Here is a 12,707-nt window from a genome sequence, read left to right as displayed (position 1 = left end):
TTGCCTTCTTGATAGACAACATGCCAGTGCTATGCAAACTCAGCAGGAGCACTTTGAGATGCTAAGACTCTTCTTTGCTACTTTTTGTTGATCCAGGTGGTCCTTTCTAAGTACAAGTCAAAGAAATTATTGTTTGTCCCTTCCTTCATCTCCCCATGCAAGTGTCATGTAGTCAGCAGGAGCACTGAATCCTCCCTGTCTCCCTTTCCTGTTTGCATGAGAGAGAAGCAGAGGGAAGCGAGATGGAACCATACGTTCCTCTGCATCTGCACTCTGAAGGCAAAGTTATTTGTGAGCCTTAAGCATGTGGGTGGGAGAGCTGCCAAGCCAAAGTTGTTCCCAAGTATCTGTAAACTAAATCTTATTCCCTAAATTCATCCAGCTAAGGAACTTTCACTCTGGCAAAGGCTTGTAAATATTACAGTACCTGTCACTTTTGGATGCTGCTTTCTGTTTTCATAGCAGCAAATTGAAAGCTTTGAAATCTGGGATGTTTCATTTCCTTTTGTAGAGGTTGACCTCAAAGCATCAATCTTTCTGCTCCTTTTAGAATCTATGAAAATAGCCTTTTCTCAGAAAACTTCTTGTAGTGGCAACATTGCTAATGAACAGAGTTCTCAGATATTCCAAAAGTTTGGGGATGTATTGAGATATGTGTACCAAAATAAAGAGAGTTTTGCATCTCTGTTACTTTCACTGATTAAGTTTTCTTTACATATATATACTTACAATGAAGTGAAAAGTATTAATCTTATTAATCTCCAATGTTTATAAAGTGATTTCTGAATGTCTGTCTCAGAGTTATGTTTAGCTTTGCTGGGGTTTTAGTTCACAGGTACTTTTCAGTTTCTTCACCATCTGCACACCATGGCCTCCTCTTGTTTCAATTCAGCATGCTTTGCTTATTTTCAAGACAAGTTGCTGGTTTATGTAAACCTGTGACTTGAGTTTGCCAGATGCAGTTGCTCCCACCATTTGTGCTTGTCTCCAGTTGCTTTTTGGAGGAAGGTGTCATCCTTTTTCTCTTGAAATAAGTCTGAAAAGCAAGTCTTGGCAGACCCACTCTGAATTGTGTTCAGTGCTTTGTGGCTCTGAAGTTGACCTGGCCACAGCTAAAGCTCCATTAAAGTAGTACTTTTTTAAGGCTGTGCTCATTGAGGAGGTAATTTAAATAGTCATTCATACATGTGTGACGTCCTTGATTTGACTTAGTCAATGTTGTCAACGTGCACACAGCTTGTCTGAAAACCTGGGACCCTGCTGACCTGTCTCAAAGCTATGGCTGCAGCCAAGGTTCTCTGTACAATTCAGATTGCAACCCAGCCCTCTTAAGCGATTTATGTGGGAGTCCTATGAGTCCTACAGTGGTTTCTGCCTTTCCTGCTGCATTCCCAGGGGAATCTCAAGTCTCCTGCAGTGAACAGGAAGTGCATCCTAGAGCAAGTCAACTTACCGAGTCACTGAGAGGGCTGGTTTGGGACTCCAGCCTTCCCACAGCCCCATGTGAACAGGCACAACATTGGCAGAAACGCTCTGGAGCAGACCTGCTCCATTAAATTTTACCATGGTTCCCATGATTCTTCTCTTTACCCAGAACTTGCTGAGAAGTTTTAACATGGTGGTGTCTCAGCAGTGCTTTGGTTGGCTTTGCCAGACCAAATGAACACTGCTTTCATGGCAGAGCCATCCCAGACAACAGCAGAATGTTCTGGCACCTTGTGAAGTAAATACACATTGGAATCTGCCACCTGAGGAGCCCTACAGGAGATATGGCTTTGTGAGACTGCCTGTTCTAGTCACATTTGCAGACCATTCTGTTATTTGTAAAATGGTTTAGAAAATTATACTTGAAGGCATAAAAAGATCCCAGTTGCTTTTCACCTCACTAAGTCATGTGCAGTGTGTTCCTAACCAGGTGATCCTTTTTTCTGCCTGTGAAAATATTTGCTTTATATTGCCATTTAGATTGTATGAAAAGTGAGCCTTTTTGCTCTGAAATGTTTCCAGAAACCCAAATTCAGGCTTGGCTTACAGTCCTTTTGGGTGCTTTAATATAAGCTGACTATTAAGAGGCAGTTAGTATGGAGAGAGCTGGTAATGATGCAGCTGAGGAGCTAAACCCCTCATCTTCATTAGAGTCTTTTTATTTTCTTTCAGATGAAAGGATCTGTTCACCACCCTTTATGGAGCTGACAAGTGCCTGTGGGGAAGATACCTTGAAGCTTATAGAGAAGAATGGACTGGCATTCCCATTCAGTATGTACATGAGCTTTTCTTTGGTGCTTCTGGTAGGTTCTAAATACTGCACATGCATCCCCCAAAACAGCCAGCATTGTTGGAGTGTGGGTTTCACTGCCAAAAGTGTCAAGGATATTAAAACTTTCCTGAAACAAATGCTCTGAGGCAGTCTGCTTGGAATGTGGAACAAACCCCCTCCCTATCAGCTTTTACTTTGCCTTTTATTGATGTTCCTTACTTTCAACACCTCGCTGCAGTAAACATGCATTCCTGGGAAATGCTAATAGTTCTAACAAAGTTAGCCTCTTGCCCTGAACTTGTGCAAGATGTTTCTCTTGCCAGCTGCATTCATTATTTTTCTTCAGAAAATCGCTGCCTTGCTGATTATCCTCTTTTTTCACCCACCTCTCCCTTTCCCTGATCCAGGGTACAAATATAAACTTAGAGGGTAAAAGAAAGAGGGTTAACACAGATAACAGACTCCAAGGGCCCCCAGCTCAAACAGCTGCTATGAACTGTTTGTGCTTTGTAGCAAGTTTCATTGCAGGGCTTGTGCTGTAATTGGTTCCTTTATTTGATTCCTTGCAGTATAAAGTGAGCAGGACCATTAGTCGGTGTTTGTTCCCTTGCTGCTTTCCTCATTTTAAGGTTCAGAGGTAAAGTCGTGTGGAAAAAGCATGTTTTGCCCACCCTGCCATTGCTCTCCCATATGAGGCAGGTCTCCTGAAGATAGGTTGTGAAGCAGTACTTTAAATCTCATGGATGGCTTTGCCCTCCTCTTCACATTGTGCTCTCAATGCAGACTGCCTAGTCCTCAGTAGTCAGCAGCATATATTCAGGAGGTCTGAATCAAACCCACTAAATGATGATGAAATTACAAAATAGCACTGAAAATTAATACACCTTGATATTCTGGGAGTGTTTTTTCATTTTCCTGACTCTATTTTTTCTTTAAAAAGGTCCAGCTCTCCAGAGCACATGTCTGTGAGACATCAGAAACCATTATGTAAAATTTCAAGTTACTAAGTTCTTTTTGACTCTAGTGCAGGTTATCTCCCTTTCATAGCTCCCTGTCCTCTTGCTTGGCAATTTGATTCTTCCAACAACCTGCAGTCTTGTCCTGCCCACTCTCTCACTACTGGCAAGATTTCATCTCCTCTCCTTAACACATAAGTAACATCATTCCTAGTCATTGTGTGGGTCTTCAGCTCCTCTCTGGCCTCATAGTAAAAGGAGCTTTTTGTTTCTTTCCTCTAACTAGTTTTACTTCTCCTCTTAATCAAGATGGAGGTGAGAATCAGGATATACAGAGCAGATAAATGTGAAAGAGAAAGAAAAACTGCTAGGTTTTTGCCTTTTTCTGTCCTCTATGGGGTTGCCTGTGAAAAATAAGTTACATCTTAGTTTGGTTCAGCCCATTACATTTCCTGATCTTCCCTGAAAACAGGGAGGTAAGAAAAAAAGTTGGTTTTGACTGTGTCCCAGTTCCTTTGTTTTAAGGAAAGTGGTGTTTTGTGGTGCCTGTAAAGTAGCTCTAGCCTCAGAAAAAAAAAATACATAGTTGTGAAAATGCTCTGAGTAGACAGGATGCTAATTCTAATACTAGTACTAACTTCTTAGCTGATGCTTTGCAGCTCTGTCCAGTCCTAATAAAGATCTGTGCTTGCACCTTAGTTACAGGGAGGAATTGAGAGAGCAGAGCTTGAAGCAAGCCAAGCTTTGCAGTGATTAAGAGCACTGCTCAAGCAGAGACTGTCACTGGTGTCTGTTACAGTCAAAGCCTTGGTCTGGTGGACTCCACTGTTTGCATGTGTGGGTGGGAACAGGATTATAAAGGGTTTGTGTGTTCTGTTTCAGTGGTGAATTATCTTTTCATTTTTATTTACCCAGTTTGTAAAACCAGAGTGGCCCATGGAACCAACTCTCATGAGGTGAGTTAAAAATTTTTGCAGTATTATTCACCTGCTTCCTGTCATGTCCTGTCCCCCACTCCCCCTGTGGTGGCTTGGCTGGTGATTTCCAATCCTGTAGTGGGTAAGAAGGGGGCTGTTCCCACACAACTTCTCTTCCCCACCTCTCCCTCATGTTTAATTGCAGCATTATCTTTATAAAAATCTGAAATGAAGTTAAATATGACTTGAACCTCCTGTCATGCAAGCTATTTTTAGTAGTTTCTACCCTCTATCATATTGTTGCTTCTAGCAGTTTGTAGTCTCCAGTCAGCTTTGTCCAAGAAATCTCTTTCAGTCACTCCTTTGGTAAGAGGTCACTAAATAAAGTTTCTGTCCCAGAAAGTTACTTTTCCAATATGTATGTGGTACAGATGAGAAGTGGGTTTGTGTTTCAGATGGAGCAGCTGGCTCCTTTCCTTGAGGGGGAAGAGAGTAACAAATAGAGATGGTTTCCAAGCAATGTTCAGTTGTAATAACACAGGGGGATCTGTGGGGAGAACAGGACTGGTAGAACTTATCTGCCTTCCTGTAAGGCAATTGCAGCTAAAATGGTTGTATATTCCTGGAATGAGTGCATTACCTATGGGATTAGCTTCCTCTAAATTTAAGTGAATGGAGTACTGTTTTAATTCTCTTCCACTTGTGCTTCCTGCCTTCCTGCTTACTTCAGATCAGTTTTGAGAATCCAGCCCTTGCTGCTGGCTCTCCTAGCTCCTGGCTTCCTTTGTTAACAACGTGGCCATCAGTCCAGGTTTCCCAGCTGCTCTTGAAACGTGCACTACGAGACATTGCTGCAATGTCTCTGAGAGCTGAAGATCCTGAAATAAATTGTAAATCTAGATGAGCAGAACGGCTGTGGCTGAAATCTTGACTGACCAGCACTTTCTTTTAAAAATGCAGTGAGATTTTTCAGGCAGGGTTTACCTTGGCTTATTTCACAAGCCAACAGACAGTCCTGTTAGTTTGTTGAGGCAGCTGCTATAAATTTTTGCTGTCATTCCTGAGAACACTCGAGTACTGGATTGTTAATGAATTTAAGACTCCAATTTTCCTGCTGATTTTTCTGTCAAGAGTTCCTCTCTAACTGCAAACTGAAACACATGAACCTCTCAGTACTTGTCCACTTAGGCTAGGGCTTTATTTCCTTGGTGAATCTTTCTTTGATCTTCTTTCATACAGTTCAGACACATCTAAACCTCCTGCCAGAGCAAAAATTAGACCAAAATACAGCCATAGCCTGCACTTTATCACAGGAACTTATGATGAGAGCTTAGGAGGACCCCTGGAAAAAAGCCTGAAGTCTTGCGTAGTACTTTACATAGCAGTAGCAGTAGTCATTTTTGGAGCTGCTGGGTTCTCAGTAGTGATCCAAAACTATATTTATAATCAGAGTGGAACTGTTTTGGAATTGTTTATGGTCAATAATTACAAAGGAAGCATAGGATAAATACCTGCTTACAGCACAATCTGTCTAAAAGATGTAGCCTAGGTCTTGAAGCAAGAAATGTTTGTCTGTTTTGTTAATGACTCCTTGTCAGGCTTTTGGTAAATCACTTCATTTTTTGTGGATATATTTCCAATGCAGAGTTGACACTGAAATTAGAGCACTGACCAGAAACCTGCTTTTCTTCATAAGATGGCTGTCAAGAAAGTTCAAGTACTAGCTAACAGGGCCAGCTGAAGGTTCAGGCTTGAGTTTAAGTTTGGTGCATGAGTTTGGGTTTGGTGTGTGAGTTCACCAGGTGAGCCTGGCAGACTCCATTTTTCTCATGTAAGTACATGCTGTTGTTAAGCTGGGGTGGTGTCACCTTTCTGTGGTGTCCCTAGCCTTCATGGCCTCTGCACTAGCGGTGGCCTCAGCAGCTCAGCACTTGACCCTCAGTTTGCCTAAACTCGAACAGAGATGATGGCTGGAAGTTGTGCTTCCTGGCTGCCAGCAGATCAGAACATAACTAACTTTTGGTTAGTTATGGCCATGAGAGACCCATAGCCTGAAGAAATGTATCCAGATTTTTTTCTGAGCATTTGAGCAGACAAGAAGCAAAAGGCAAAGAATTGCTATGGAAAAGGCAAAGAATCACTATGCTTTGTGAGACTAAATTCCTTATGGACATTGTCAGTAAAAATTCTCGGTGCAAATGTTTTGTTTTGCCTTCAAAAGAGCTCTGCATTTATAATGAGAAATGCTATTTGGAAATTATGATATCAAGTATTGTACCCACGTTACTGCCAGACACAGCAGGTCTGTGCTAGATGACAAAGTGCAAGTGCACCCTGCAAGCAAATTCCTGGAGCTCTATTCATGCATGTTAAAAGCCATGAGACATGGCAGTGAACCGGCATAACGCACCCCCACGGGATTTATATGGGCTGTATGGGCTTGTGCTGGTCCACGGGGCTGCCAGCACAGAGCTGTGCAGAACAGAGGCCTCACACAGCTTCCAATAGTCTAGGTCAGTGCTGTGCTGAGATGATAAACTCTGGCTTTCCACACTTCTAAAATAGGCTGAACTTGTTAAGCTTATGTTTATTTGTGGAAATGAATTAACTAATAGTGGAAGAGAACACTACAGAACAGCACAGTTCTTGCCAGTGTGATGTTGTAGACACTATAATGCCTACTGTCCACACAAGAGGAAGAGAGCAATGTTTCTTGCCACCAGTAAGAGACAAATGAGGTGTGATGTTGTTGCTGTGAATCAGCTCGATGGATGATTCTGTCTGTTAAAGAAATTTCTTGCACAGGTTGTTACCACTCACAAATTCACTCTGTGCTGTGTAATAGAGACAGCAAGAATATCAGCTGTAAGTAGGTATTGAATGCACGCATTGACTTGAACATAGAAAATGTTAATCTACTGAGTTATTGTGTATGTGTGCAGTTAGTTGATCATTCATAAGGCCCAATAAATGCCTTCCTTTATGGCATATTTATTCCAGTGCCTTCAAGAGGACTATCTGTTTAGAGTAATGGGGTGAAACCAAGCAGGAAAATTGATAGGCCAGTATTTGTCAGCAGTAAGAACTACTAGAGCCTGAGAAATGTCCTCTGATGGTGTGGGTGAAGCCCTGGTGCTTAGTCTGTTGCAACTGGGCTGAACCAAATCAGGGAAATAGAGCTTGGGGAAGAATTCTTGTAGTTAGTGCATAGAGCTGTTCCTTCTGTTGTTCTCATGATACAGGCTTGTATTCAATACAAACTTTGTTGTCTGGGTTGGTCAGATGTTTTTTGTTGTACCTGCAGTACAACAAATAGTTGCAGTAGCTTCCCAACTAAAGGCAGCAAATGAAATTGCAAAGGGCTGTGAAAATGTTGATTGAAAATGAAAGCTTCACTGCCAGTAGTGTGTGCAGAGCTGTGTGTCAGTTAAATGAAACACGGTGAAATAGAACAAGATGCAGAAAAGGACATGTTCCCCTTGTTGCTTGTCAGGTGTGGGTAAGCATGAAATTTTTGCCAGCCTTTTGCACAACCACGTGTGTGTGTTTCCAGATGGCGATCATCTTCAACCAGGAAGGCCTCAAAGCTGTTCGCCCCCCCTGTGTCATTCAGAGCTTCATCAACCACAATGCTGTGCTCTATAAAGTTTTTGTGGTTGGGGAATCTTACACCGTGGTGAAAAGACCATCTTTAAAGAACTTCTCTGCAGGCATCTCAGGTACGTTGTACTGATTTAAAAGAAAATGTCTGTTCTTGCAGCCTCAGCAGGAAACATCTCTGAAGAAAATATCTGGGAATAACTGCTGCAGTGAAGGCAGCTGGTTTGGACATGCCATGTTTCCTCTTCTGTATTATTTCAAGAGAAAGGGAGATAACTCACCTGCTCTGGAATACATATGAATGGCATTCATATAGTAAATATTTATGCAATGGTAACCTGAGTCTTACCTGTTAGACCCTGTTTTATGTCATGTGGAAAGGGGGAGAGGGAGAGAAGTTCACTCCTTTCCCAGTAAGTTCATGTGTCATTTATTCCGGAACTTGTTTATAAATGTGCTTTGGAGAGAATTTCCTGGATTCCATCATTTCAGCACTTCCTCTCCCTATTTTTACCTTGAATATGTGTGTGTTTTAAATTAAAGATCACTTTTGCTCTCCCCTAAATGAGCCTCCCTCTTCATGTGAGGCCCAATGTTGAAAATCTTGATGGGAAGTGTCCTTTGGTTTCTGGTTATCAGCTGTGTTGGGGAGAAGGAGGAATGGACTTGTCAGTGAGGAGACTGATTCTTCTGTATGTCATTAGACAGCAACACTTGAAGGGTTTTCCTTAAAGATTACTTAGATTTCCTTTATGGAAAAAAGCTCCTTTCCAGAAGACTGCAATCTGTGCCCACCAAAAGCAATAAAAAAAATCAGCAGTACATAGATGGGAGCAAGCATGATCTGATAGCAACTGGACAAATCCAGGAGGTGAGGATGGGATCAGACTAAAGGAGATGAATGAACAAATGCTAGTTTTTTGTCACTTTTCTTAGTGGTTTTGGCTAATCCTAATATGTCCATGTATGCTCACCACTGCATTTTACACACAAATACTTATTTTGTTAGTATAGGTGTAGTAGGATGCTGGTAGAAGTTCTTGTCTGTAGCTGTGTGTGCCTGTATTTACATTTAGGTCTGGTCTGTGTCCTGATCAAATTAATTAGGCCAGAATCTGTGTTCATATAAACTGTTAGGACAGTGGCTTCTGTCATCTCAGAGTGTCTTCTGCATTCCAGTGGTGCCTCCAAAAGAAGGACAGGTCCTGGCCACAAAATGTATTGCTTTCTGCCATGATCGCAGTGCCCTGCCCAGGTTCACAGGACTCTCAGTGTAGCCTGAGTGCTACTGGCCTACCACCTGCAGTGATTGCAGCTTCTCTCTTCTGTCACACACCTTCCCCTTGGAACTGTCACTTCGAGTATAGCATATTAGAAAAAATTAACTTCATTATCTGACTGAACTTAGTTAATTTGCTCTGGTGAAGGAAGGAAAGCTGATTTCTGTTTACCCAGTGTGTGGTTCTGTTTATCTGTGGTCCAAGAACCATGGGTTATCTGTCTGTGGGTCCCTGCCTGTGCAGGCAGCCAAGTGCCAGCAGGCAGGAAAGCCCTGTGGGTGGGGTGGATGGTTGAGACCAGGACGAGATTCATGGGGCTGCACTGCCACCTACTGTTCTTTGAACTATTCCTTTGGAAATTAAAATCGTGTATAAAGTTATTTACAACCTGTTTTTAATTGCAGACAGAGAATCAATATTTTTCAATAGCCACAATGTTTCCAAACCGGAGTCCTCATCTGTCTTAACAGCGGTAAGTAGACTTGGCTTTTTTCCCTCTAGTGCAGCTGGAAACCTATCTAATCCTTTCTTATGGAAGTGTTAGTAGCTAGTGACTCTCTTTCACAAGCTGTCTGCTTCTGTGTTGCAGGCTGAGGTCTGTTTGGTACCACGAACCAGCATGACTGGGTCCCCCTCTGGTTTTCCTTACCGAGCTCCGGTGAGGAAGAACTTGTAGCAGGGATGTGCTGCTTCCCAAACTACCCAGGGCTAATCTAGGCAAGGGGAAGAAGGAGGTTCTGAATGCAAACACCTGGCTTTTTACTGTCCAGAGAGATTAATAAGCATAAATCATTCTTCTAGGACTCAGTTCTGTGAGGAAAGACAAGCAGTGAAAATTAAAGCATAGAAATTGTGTTGGCACAAGGCCACAGAGGGCCAGTACTTGTCTGCCATGTGAGCATGCCTGAGTTATGACCATGGGACCATTTCTGGATGTCCTTTGAGACCAGCAGTGCCAGCACACTGCACAGTTTCATGCTAGCATTACCAGTCCTTGTAATAAGATTTGGACCTATGAATGTTAACAAGTTCTTGGGCACTCAGCTACTGAAAAAGTCACTTTACAGCACTGGGTCCTTTCAATCGCTTGAGTCTTGGGATTCTTTTCTGTTTCACAAGTTCTGCTGGGGACTAATTTCGTATTTGATTTTGAGTTTTGTGTGCAACACTGGTAGGCATGCTAAATATTAAAACTGTAGTTGTGCTAGTCATAAGTCCTTTTATGGTTATGGCTAACAGCAGGAGTCTGTCTTGTCAGCCCTTTAACACAGACCTTCATCTACACTGAAATAATAATGATAGCCAGAACTTTTGCAGCACAGGGTTAAATATGCCACCTGTATATGTTTTTTAAGGTGTAGGTCTAGTACTTAAAATAATGAGTCTGAATCTCCGTTCATCTCTACACTGCTTTGCTTCTATAGCTGCACCAGTATAAAGAGGAAGAACTAGATGCTTTAAAGCAGATGAATTTCCAATTTAGGAAGGATTTTGAATTATGAAAGTAGTTTCTCTTTGGTATCTTTCTTGGTTTCATGCCACTGGTTCTCTGCAATTAGATTTGGTGGATATGCACCTGGAAACTTCTGAAAATCAATCTTTCCACTAAAAAGGCTGTTTAAGTCCCTCAGTAATGTGTCTTTTTCCATTATAGCTGGATAAAATCGAAGGAGTGTTTGAGCGGCCAAACGACGACGTCATCCGGGAAATCTCTAAAGCGCTGCGGCAAGCTCTGGGAGTTTCCCTCTTTGGAATTGATATCATCATTAACAACCAGACTGGGCAGCATGCAGTAATTGATATAAATGCATTCCCAGGTAAGAAAGTCCTTTCCACTCCTGCTTTGTGGAGCAAGTTTTACTGCTGTCATCTCATATCGTTGCTTCCCAGGCTGGGGGTGGGACGGCAGCCACCAGATGGTTCTGAGATCAACTACAGGTCAGTCTGGGAAGGGAAGAACCCTTATTTAGGTATGGAATTTGCATCTGAAGTATCAGCTCTTAGGAGATATGGTCAAATTTCAGTGGCCAATTGGGACATAGCTGTTGTGCCCTTCTGTGCAAATGGAAACTCAAGAACTGCAGTGTGGGACTGTGTGCTGGGATCTACCCTTTTTGGGCCTAGCCCTCATTCTGAAATGAAAAGAATACTAAATTCTATTTTAGGAAAGCCTTTAAAGATTACCTTTTTTTTTGAGACTCTGGGCCATTAAAAAAATGAGGGGGTGGAAGCAACAAACTGTTCCCTAGAAAATTTCTTCCTGTACAAATTGATTTCCCACAAAAAGACATTTATGCACAAAAGCAATACCAGGAATCTGAAATTTACAAAATTATAGGTGCACAGAAGTTGCTGTAGAGAGTTAGTGTCCTTGCAGGTTTTCATAGATGCATTCTGGAGTAAATAGATGGATTAGAGCATGTAGAAATGGGTAAATTTGTCCTCCACTTTTTTTAGTACAACATATGTCTTGGAAACAACTAAACATCAGAACTGATCCTTGATCACCAGAATTGTTAAAAGGAGCTGTAAGTGTGAATAAGGGTGAGGCAGTAATGGTCTGTCACTCATGCTAAATTCAGTAGTCTAAGCCAGGAAAATAACCCTACTGTTTTGCAGGGTGTTCTTCTCTCTGAGAATCTCCTCTCATTACTTCAATGGGGGGGTTTGTTTCATGAGACTTACACAGGCTGTTGTGTAGTTTCTTTAACCCATCATTGAAGACTTTAAGTTTTCAGTATGGCTGTCGTGTCTTTACATCTATAGGTCTTGTCCTGAGCTCCCAATCTCTTCAGTTTTTCAGATCAGGTCCTCATTCCTACTGCCCAGTAGTGCCTTGGCTATGTCCACAGTGACTGGCTTCCTCTTAAAACTCAGCTCTGCTATTCTCAGGTCACTTCCCAGCATGGTTGTACCACATGGTGTTAGGCAATTTGCAGACCTATGAAAACACTCTTCTGCCACTCTTCTGTAATGCTAGCTTAAAAATGCTCATAGATACTTCTTGCCTCCACCAAAGTTTGCAGAGGTGGGTGCTTATTTTCAGATGCATTGCTGGGTGGAGAGCTTTCCTATCCATGCTCAGCCAGAGGACTCTGGAGACTGTTCTCAGTATAGCAAAATTCAGGCATCTTGCAGACAGGCATTTCCAAAATTGTTTCAAGTGGGCAGTGCTAGGATAGCACCTGCTGGAGCACGATTCATGCAAGTTATGTTTTAGGCATGCAAAAGTTATATCCTCCCACTGATTCCCTGTGTAACACGAATCCCAAATTCACTGCCAGTAGTTTCTGAAGGTGTAATTTAATCTGCACTTCTTGATTTTGTTATCATTGCAGCACAGTGGTGTCCCACAGCTGACTAGTTTGAGAAGCCTACAGGAGCTCTAGGTGAACTAAGTGAGGCAATACCCACAGTTTGCAGCCTTTCCAGGTATCCTGCGAACCACGAGTTGAGACAGCTAATTCTCTTCCTCCCTTCCTTGTATTTCCTTTTTACAAGTTTGTGAAGTTTCTTCTGAGCGATCGGGCAGAATTCCTTGGGCGTTTCCACCCAGTGTGCAGAGGGTTGGCACAGACAGAGCCTGCCTGTTACATACAGCTTCCTTTCACTAACATCTGCTGATTTCAGGACAGAATAAGTGGCCATCTTATTCCTATTAAATATGTAAAGCAACTTCTTTGTGAGTTTTCCAGGT

At 42.2% G+C, this 12,707-nt stretch overlaps 1 protein-coding gene across 2 annotated transcripts in view; it reads left to right on the top strand.

Annotated features, from left to right (window-relative positions):
- Positions 1–12,707, top strand: part of ITPK1 (inositol-tetrakisphosphate 1-kinase) — a 139,318-nt gene that overhangs the window by 118,221 nt on the left and 8,390 nt on the right. The window contains exons 6-11 of one of the 2 annotated variants that reach the window (XM_059850195.1): positions 2,158–2,256; positions 4,129–4,169; positions 7,684–7,849; positions 9,415–9,482; positions 9,600–9,668; positions 10,665–10,827. In XM_059850195.1, the coding sequence (XP_059706178.1) occupies positions 2,158–2,256; positions 4,129–4,169; positions 7,684–7,849; positions 9,415–9,482; positions 9,600–9,668; positions 10,665–10,827 (606 nt within the window). The remainder of the gene's footprint in view (positions 1–2,157; positions 2,257–4,128; positions 4,170–7,683; positions 7,850–9,414; positions 9,483–9,599; positions 9,669–10,664; positions 10,828–12,707) is intronic. The other variant, XM_059850196.1, reaches the window with a different exon arrangement.

The sequence above is a fragment of the Haemorhous mexicanus genome, chromosome 6 (assembly GCF_027477595.1).
Source record: "Haemorhous mexicanus isolate bHaeMex1 chromosome 6, bHaeMex1.pri, whole genome shotgun sequence".
NCBI classification, from domain to species: Eukaryota; Metazoa; Chordata; class Aves; order Passeriformes; family Fringillidae; genus Haemorhous; species Haemorhous mexicanus.
Note: the sequence above shows the minus strand (reverse complement) of the source record. Positions and strands in the feature narration are given on the sequence as shown.